Source organism: Hyaena hyaena, unplaced genomic scaffold (genome assembly GCF_003009895.1).
Source record: "Hyaena hyaena isolate Hyena2069 unplaced genomic scaffold, ASM300989v1 scaffold_93, whole genome shotgun sequence".
Classification (NCBI taxonomy): Eukaryota; Metazoa; Chordata; class Mammalia; order Carnivora; family Hyaenidae; genus Hyaena; species Hyaena hyaena.
In genome coordinates this window covers 3,931,491-3,940,699 of record NW_024080724.1, presented here as the reverse complement: position 1 = coordinate 3,940,699, position 9,209 = coordinate 3,931,491, and the positions used below count along the sequence as shown (strand labels likewise).

General features: G+C 43.5%; 2 protein-coding genes across 2 annotated transcripts; both read right to left on the bottom strand.

Annotated features, from left to right (window-relative positions):
* Positions 1-1,503: 1,503 nt before the first annotated feature.
* LOC120233524 (olfactory receptor 13C7-like) lies at positions 1,504-2,463 on the bottom strand. Its single transcript, XM_039234831.1, has one exon. The coding sequence runs from the start codon at positions 2,461-2,463 to the stop codon at positions 1,504-1,506; it is 960 nt and encodes a 319-aa protein (XP_039090762.1).
* Positions 2,464-7,299: 4,836 nt separating this feature from the next.
* On the bottom strand, positions 7,300-8,259 carry LOC120233525 (olfactory receptor 13C7). The gene has a single exon (XM_039234832.1). The coding sequence runs from the start codon at positions 8,257-8,259 to the stop codon at positions 7,300-7,302; it is 960 nt and encodes a 319-aa protein (XP_039090763.1).
* Between the last annotated feature and the right edge of the window lie 950 nt (positions 8,260-9,209).

Genomic DNA, 9,209 nt, shown 5'->3' with positions numbered 1-9,209 from the left:
TTTTTTTTTTTTTCTCTGAAGCCCAGGAGAGAAATTTAAGTTATTTTTAATGTAGAAATTCATTTTAAGCATTGTTTTTTCTACTTTTACATACTTTCTACTGAGTTTTATTTGATCAATAATGTGGATTTTTCTCTCTAAGGCCATGTTTTTATCTCCCAGTCACCTTTTCTCTTGGCTTTTGGTTGGCAGACTGCTGTTGTTTTATTGACTCCACAGCCTCCCGAGTTCCACTGAGAATACCACTCAGTTTCTTCACTGCACTTAACCACCCTTTTGCAAGAACTCTTTTTCCGCAAAGGCTGTTTGTTTTATGGTTCATTTCCTCCCTATTGGATTAAAAGTTCATGTCAGCTAACTGAAGTTTTTTCTTCCACTCATTCTTTTAGCTGGACTCCTAGAGTGAAAACTATTGGGGACTGGCTTGGAATTCCTCACCAATCATGGGGATGGTTCTTAGATGTCTCCTAGTGAACATCACCTTCTTGTCCCTCTGACTGCCATGTAGTGGCATGCCATGATGGTCACTTGCCCACGTGCTTGGTCAGGCTAGGTGAGGAAGTTAATAGAATTCATTTGATTCTTCTAAATACATCTCTGTTTCCACATCATTTGGATGACTTACGGGAGGCCACCACTATCCAGGGCCAGAAGCCAGGGGTGAATAACAATACCAGCCTTTGACCCTGGTACTAGTTTTGCTACAACCTACTCACCCTCCTTTCTGCTCCAAAGGTGTGAATGATTTTCCGGTAGGGACCGTGATTAAGGATAAGAAAAGAGGTTAATTGGGGAGACATATGAAGAGAAAAATTCAGGAAGCTGTTCGAGGAATTAATATGAAAGTAAGAAGAAAAAACAATGAGGATAATAATAAAAATATTACTTTTGTTTAATATGGAGTAAGATGTGTTGAAAGGTAACATGAATAGGATCCACCCAAATATGTTCAAAGAAATAAGCAAAGGAGCAAATGAAGTATAGATCTATTGATTGGAACTTTAAAAAAAATTTTATTTATTTTGAGAGAGAGAGTCCACAAGCTGGGGAGGGGCAGAGATAGAGGGAGAGAGAATCCCAAGCAGGATCCACAGTTTCAGCAAAGAGCCTGACACAGAGCTCAAACCCACATACTGTGAGATCATGACTCAAACTGACATCAAGAGTCAGACACAACCATCTAAGCCACCCAGGCACTCCTAGGCTAGAGCTTTTTGTAGTTAAAAATACAACAGGAAAACTTACTTTCTTGGACATCAGTAAGTTCAGTAATGCATCACAGAGACAGATAACTATAAGGCTTGACGAATGGTATATACTTTTGTAGAATTGATTATAGAATGGGAGAGAAGAGTCCCATTAAATGCTTCATATTCACATAAAGCCCTCTGTGTAAATAGATTTGTTTGTGTATCTTGGATGATATTGGTCCTTTTTCTTATCCTCTGAGACCAGTAGGTGAGCGAAATTAGAGAATAGAGATCTATTAGGATCCTTCTACCATCACTGGATGAAGTATTTCTGGAATACCAGGTTCTTCACAGCAGCCTTCACATCCTTGTTCCTGAGGCTGTAGATGATGGGGTTGAGCATGGGGGTCACCATCCCATAGAAGAGGGAGATGAGCTTGTCTGAAAGGTGCTGCTTGTCTGCCCCCAGGGGGTCCTTGGATTTGGGCTTCCCGTACATAAAGAGGATGGTTCCATAGAAGATGACCACGACTATAAGGTGGGCAGAGCAGGTGGAGAAGGCCTTTTTCCTCCCCTCAGCTGAGGGGATCCTCAGGATGGTAGCAATGATGAACACGTAGGAGACAAAAATGAACAGAACTGGCACTCCCAGGAAGATCACATTGGCTACTGCCATACTGATCACATTGATGGAGATGTCTGCACAGGCCAACTTCAGGACAGCCAGGATCTCACAGGTGAAGTGGTTGATGACGTTGTCCCCACAGAAGGGAAGTCTCATTGCTAAGGATGTTTGCACCATGGCAGTTGTGCTTCCAGCTGCCCAGGAGCTGGCAGCCATGGGCACGTAGACAGCCTTGCTCATGACCACAGGGTATCTCAGGGGGTTACAGATGGCCACATAGCGGTCAAACGCCATCATGCCCAGAAGCACACACTCTGTGGCTCCCATAGCAAAGGAGAGGAACATCTGTACAGCACAGGCTGAGAAGGGTACAGTTTTAGTGGGGGTCAGAAAGCTGTCGAGAATGAGAGGGACAGAGGAGGTTGTGTAGCAGATGTCCAGGAAGGAGAGGTTCCCCAGGAAGAAGTACATGGGCGTGTGCAGGTGGGAGTCAGACATAGTCACCAGGATGAGGACCCCATTGCCCAGCAGGATCACCAGGTACATCAGGAGGATGAGCACAAAGAATGTTTTCTCCAGCCTTGGGTGGGCTGAGAGTCCCAGGAGAATGAACCCCACCACAGGAGAAGTCCAATTGGATCTCTCCATGCTGTATCTTCCCTGTCACCTGCAGGAACTCAGAAAGCCGACCTCGTGATTCTCTGATGCCTAAAGTGGCCAGAGAGCCAGTGAGGAAACTTGCCTTGCTGAGCAGCTGGAGACCATCCGTGTCAATCTGGGGGTTTCTTTACATTGTTCTAATAAAATGCAGAGAAATTGGTCAAAATTGACTTTGTGATATTTGGTTACCCATAGAGAGGCTTGACATTTCACCAAATTGGATTTAATTTTCCAAATCACATTTAAGATTAACATCACATGTTTACTTCAGGCTTTACCATGTGTGGTGATTTATTTTAATCAATTGTGTGAGAAGTGTTATACTCCATGTGTATGAATTTTTATTCTTTTGGGACATAGGCTGGTGGAAATAACAGATCTTCATTCTCAGTTGCTGGTCTAAGCAATTTTAGATATGGATTCCCTCCTCTTTTTTAGCTCTCTCTCTCTGGACTATTTATTCACGCCTTCCTTCACTTACCTGCCAAACTCTTTGGAGCACTTACCAAAAGAACTGGACTTCACCAGTCACTCAATATATGGGGATTATCAACGCCCTTTTCCTCTCTGGGCTTCTGTTTTCCTAATATGCACTTTGGAATGGATTGTATTCAGAGATTTTCTGTCCAGGAACTAAATGCTCTCATGAATTTCTCATTCTTGGACTTTCTGTCCCACCACTAAGATGTCGTTCTCTCTTTTCTTCCAGTTCACCCCATGCCATTTAGTCACAAGGAATGAAGTCAGAACCTGGACTAGGCCCAAAGAGTTTAGAAATTCTTTTACAAGTTCTCTCTTACCTTTTCTGTAAACAGGCCAATAAAGAAAATCAGTTTTCTGAGGTCTCGGAATAGTCCAGAGGCTGAACACAGCCAATCTGGTCTGAAAGTAGTAGACAGAGGAGTTAGCACCTGAAATGGATGAGAGCTAAGTTTTCTGGTCTTCGTTCTGTGTTTGGGTCAAATCCACAAAGGACCATGTATCGCGTACATGAAGCCAGTTAAATTCCACCCCGCTGCTGGGAGTATTCTCGTCCCTGAAGTGATTTAAAGTTTAGAAAGTGAAGTGACAAAGTTTAGAAACTTTATACATCTGGGATTATGTCCCCAAGATCCAATTATTTTGAAGTCCCTCCAGATATACTTTCTTCCCCCTCCCTCCCTCCCTTCAGACCCATCCTGCTGAACTACTGGGAAGCATTAGAGAGGACAGGTCATTTTGGCCCTGCCAAAATTCACATAACCCACATAAGAGCTGTCAGTAGAACCCATGAGAGGTCTAGGAGAGTGGTGAAACTCACTGCGCAGGACAAATCGTTGTAGCTCAATACCCCTGGCATTTCTAAATTCGGGATCTCAGGCTTGGAAAGCATCCAGTGACCTAGAGAGTTTCTTCTTGTCTGTGCCCCACCACATAGAGTCTGAACCCCTACCCTAGGCTAGGCCTTTACAGGGCATTGGGAGAGTCAAAAATGAATCTGGTCCTAACTCTTCACATGAGAGTTTCATAGGTATAGCAGCTGTGTGCTTGAAAAAGCCCACTTGATTGCAGAAGTGATGTCCTGTTTGAAGTCTTTCTTATGTCCATGGGTTTATCTTCTACAGAGAATAAACTTTTGTTTGGGATAGGTAAGGGGTAGTTGGCCAATGTCATGGGATGAAGGAGGCAGTATAGGGACTCAGTGTCTTATGTATATATTTTGCCTAATTCCCCTTGTTTTAGCAGCACCCCTTCACCGCTTCACCTAGAGGATGTGGTGCAATGACTTTTCACTGCTTGTCCTCTCCTAGTTTCTGACTCTGGCATTGGGTCTGTCAGATCTGCGGTGGAAATGACCACATCCACTTTCCAGCCTTTAGGATGTTATCATGCTGACGTCCCTCTTCTTAACCTTGTGGATTTTGTCATTTAAAAAAAAATGAAAGAAAACAAAAAAAGTTAACTATCATTTTTGTGAGTTGCAAGAGGGAACAAAATTAGGTGGGTGTGTTCTGTTCTTCTTTACACCTCAGTCCTGATTCTGTGTAGTTTCCAGCATCTTCTGCTATTTCCTTATTTATGTTAGTCATTTCTCTTGTCAGTTTCCATCTGCTAGAATGCAAGTTTCACAGAGCAGGGATTTTTTCCACATTGTTTACAAATGTATCTTCACAATAAAAACTGGAGCTGGCTTACATGAGGCACTCAACGAATAGCTGCTGAATAAATTAATAAATTAATGTGTGATCTACCCTTATTTTCTCCTTTGCTCCATGTTAACCCTTCCTTTTATATTTTTACTTTGAGTCCATCTTTTTTAATTTCTATTTTTGTAAACATTGAATACTGTATATAGTATATTGGGACAGTAGAACATTTGTGTATTTTATAAGTAAATAACAGTGTAAATCACAAGGAAGCATGATTTCAAAACCCTGAGGACCACTGACCCCAGATACTGAGCTTCTTTCTGGCTATGGCTCCACCTTTTCAAATGTTTAACAAACCTGTCTTTCCTAAGTGGCTCTTAACTTTTGGAAACACCTATCTTGAGCAGAACAAGCTTGCAGAATTCAGGACTTGGGGCCCTATTCAGGGAGGATCTGCCATCTTCCTTGTGCGCACCACATACCTTTCTTTGTTGCATGCCTCCTGTTTTGGAAAGTCTGAGCTTTGAGATGCCTTAGGGGTCATGTTTGGAGACTCTCTTTCTCTCTCCAAATTGGATTTCTCCTGCCACTCTTCCATAGCTCGTCACCCCTCAGTACTACACTCATGGGCTTGGGTCTCCTGTGGAAGGCTCAGGAACAAGTGGAAGGGCCCACACCATTGCCTCAGTTGTTATGATTGGCCCCAATACTGCCAGGCACACAGGAATGGGGAACCATATCACAGCGACAGCCCGACTCACTTCTGCTCTTTACAGGAACTGAGTCCACATTAGCTATCAACATTTTATTATGTTGGTATAATTTTGTTGGTGGGTGGACTGGGGATACCTCAGGCTCTGCCACAGCCCACCCAAAAGATATTGCTGGGGTCTGTTGGTCTCATCAGGAGAAAGAATTCAAGGATGGGGTGCCTGGATGGCTCTGTCAGTTAGGCATCTGACTTCTGCTCAGGTCTGATCTCACCATTCATGAGTTCAAGCCCCTAATTGGGCTCTGTGCTGACAGCTCAGAGCCTGGAGCTGCTTCAGACTCTGTGTTTCCCTCTCTGTCTGACCCTTCCCAACTCAAACTCTGTGTGTCTCTCTCAAAAATAAATAAAACATTTTAAAAATGTAAAGAAAAAGAAAAAAAGAATTCAAGGACAAATACAACACAGCAGATGAGCAGCATGTGCAGGAGGGTTTATTAAGGCAAATGTATACTCTAATTGTGAGAGTGGGTGAGCTCAGAGGGGAGCTATGCCCATTGCAGTTTCGATTTCTATCTTTTATTGACAGTTGTTAACAAATGGGTGGAATATTCATTACTTGAAGGTGGAGATTTTCTTGGATGCAAGGTGGTCTCTTCCAGGAATGTAGGTCATACACCTTTCCTTCCTTACTTGGTCAGGGATTTTCTGCCATGGCACCCTTAGGGAGGAGACTTTCTCAGCTGTCTTGGGCCTGTCTGGTGTGATTGGGTTTCTAATGCTTCATTTTGGTGTGCTGCCAAGACAAGCTCTGACTGTCTTTAGCCATGACTTCCTCTTTGCTGGCTTCCAGGCATCCTGTTAGAACCTAACTAACTGTGTCAGCACGCCTGGGTGGCTCGGTGGGTTAAGCAACCAACTTTATCTCAGGTCATGATCTCACGGTTTGTGATTTTGAGCCACGCATCAGGCTTTCTGCTGTCAGCACAGAGCCCACTTTGGATCCTTTGTCTCCCTCTCCCTCTTGTACACCCCTACTCTTGTGCTTGCACTCTCTCCCTCTTAAAAATAAACATTAAAAAAATAAATGCTTAAGAACCTAACTAACTGCTTCTAACAACTTTAAGCCCTCTCCATACTTTGGATATCAGCTCCATAGTTATTTTGTTTCAGGAGCTCTTATTTCTTTTACTGGAGAATGGTATTTAGAATCCCAATCTGAGTGCCAAGGGTGCTATTGATTTTCTCATAGTTTCTAGGACTCTTAGTGGAAAGAGAAAACATGTGTAAATATAAAATATTTTGATGTATATAAAATTCATACCTATATTTTCTACAGAATTTTTGCTTAATCTCATTGATTAAGGTTATCTCCTAAGAACTTTCACATGCATTTTTAGGATCCAGTTTACTTGCCCTCACTGGAAATACTCTACATGGAATCTACATGATCCCAACTTCTCTGAGTCTCAGGGGAAGGAAAGAACCAAGTTAATTCTTATCTCCAGTCTCAATCCTGTCACTAAGAAAACAAAATTGAAAGATGTGCCATTTTATCTCTAATGCTGATAATTTTTTATACTTCTGCCATGAAGTTTTGCTCCACACTGTCTTCCTTGGTTCCTTTCCAGAGAAGGATCTTGGGTATTTATGTAACTCTAAGGTATATTAAGCTGTTTTTCCCAAATCAAATGGGCAAGCTGCTCACAAGGGTGAATTCTGACGTACCCAAAAGGGAACCAGCAAAATCATTTGTGTTGTCAGCAGCACCCACTTCCAACCCTTCAAGTCCCACCCCATCAGGTTTAGGTTTTATTGTTTTTGAACTTGGGTCCAGTAATAGCCCAAGTTCTCCATTGTGTATGTAATTCTGTTTTCTGGCAATCATTCTTCACATTTATCTTCCTTGGGGGACATATTCTTCTGAGATTCATGGGTGCAGGCAGCCAAGAGCACAGAACTACAGGAACATTTGTCCTCCAGACGTCACTGGGTGAAGCATTTCTGACTCACCAAGTTCCTCACAGCGGTCTTCACATCCTTGTTTCTGAGGCTGTAGATGATGGGGTTGAGCATGGGGGTCACCACCCCATAGAAGAGGGAGATGAGCTTGTCTGAAAGGTCCTGCTTGTCTGCCCCCAGGGGGTCCTTGGATTTGGGCTTCCCGTACATGAAAAGGATAGTCCCATAGAAGATGACCACGACTGTGAGGTGGGCAGAGCAGGTGGAGAAGGCCTTTTTCCTCCCCTCAGCTGAGGGGATCCTCAGGATAGTGGTGAGGATGAAGATGTAGGAGACAAAGATGAACAGAACTGGGACCACTAGGAAGATCACATTTGTCACCCCCATGCTGATCACATTGATGGAGATGTCCGCACAGGCCAACTTCAGGACAGCCAGGATCTCACAGGTGAAGTGGTTGATGATGTTGTCCCCACAGAAGGGAAGCCTCATTGCAAGGGACGTTTGAACCATGGAGGCAGCACTTCCAGCGGCCCAGGAGCTGGCAGCCATGGGCACGTAGACAGCCTTGCTCATGACCACAGCGTACCTAAGGGGGTTACAGATGGCCACATAGCGATCAAATGCCATCATGCCCAGAAGCACACACTCTGTGGCCCCCATGGCAAAGGAGAGGAACATTTGCACAGCACATCCTGAGAAAAGGATAGTTTTCCTAGGTGTCAGGAAGCTGTCAAGAATGAGAGGGACAGAGGAGGTTGTGTAGCAGATGTCCAGGAAGGAGAGGTTCCCCAGGAAGAAGTACATGGGCGTGTGCAGGCGGGAGACAGACACAGTCACCAGGATGAGGACCCCATTGCCCAGCAGAATCACCAGATACATCAGGAGGATGAGCACAAAGAATGTTTTCTCCAGCCTTGGGTGGGCTGAGAGTCCCAGGAGAATAAACTTGGTCACAGAGGCAGTCTGGTTGTCACTTTCCATGTTATGTCTCTCTTTCAACAGAGGAAAACACCCACGTATCCAAACTCAATATTCTTTGCCCTGCATAGGCCCTGGACATATGCTCTGGAGTTCCAGTTAGGCTGAGTAATTGGATAATAGTCTTGAAAGTCCACAGTCTCAATTTCTTTCCAAGAAAGAGAGGCAATAAAATCAGAAATTACTTTGGGACAATAGGACATCAAATTTACAATGTTTAAAATGGTGATCTGATAATTTAATGAATTTGATCAGAGATATGACATATAACACATTCTTTTTTTTTTTTTGGTACTGTGTCCATATGCTCATCTCATTAAACTTCGATCTGAAAAGTGACATTAAGTTTGCTCCATTTCTCCAACTTTGTGCCAGTTACTAGTGGAATGATTAGTTGTGAATACACACTTTATTTCCTCTCCAGGTCATTCTCACAGAAAACGTACTCTTGTTGTTTCCAACATCTCCTTTCTCATGGGCAACACTGGATTCAGGGGTTTTCATCCATCTGTCTGTCCGTCCGTCCATCCATCCATCCATCCATCCATCTGTTTGTGTCTGACCATCCTTCCACCTACTTTTTAAGCTCTCAGTATATGGGTATGACATTTCCTATGAGGAGTAGGACTGCCCCATAACCCAGACTTAAGTGAGCTCACAACTTCGCAGGAAAGGGAAGCAGAAATATTCAGGAGAGGCTAGAGTATCCGAAAGGGCACCCAGGGTATTGGTGGAAATAGGGTCATGGAAAGCTCCTTTGGTAATATAAAATCCAGCTGGGTTTTTAAGGACTAAATGAGATGGAAAGACAAGTTGTGTGTTTTGGGTGGGAGGGGGTCTCAAAGTAACTTAATGTTCTGGAAATGTTAATATGTCCCAAATAGCTTGAATCTGATATGAAACTACAGGACTGGCATTAAAGATGCAGAGAGAAATCACAGCTTCTGGAAATC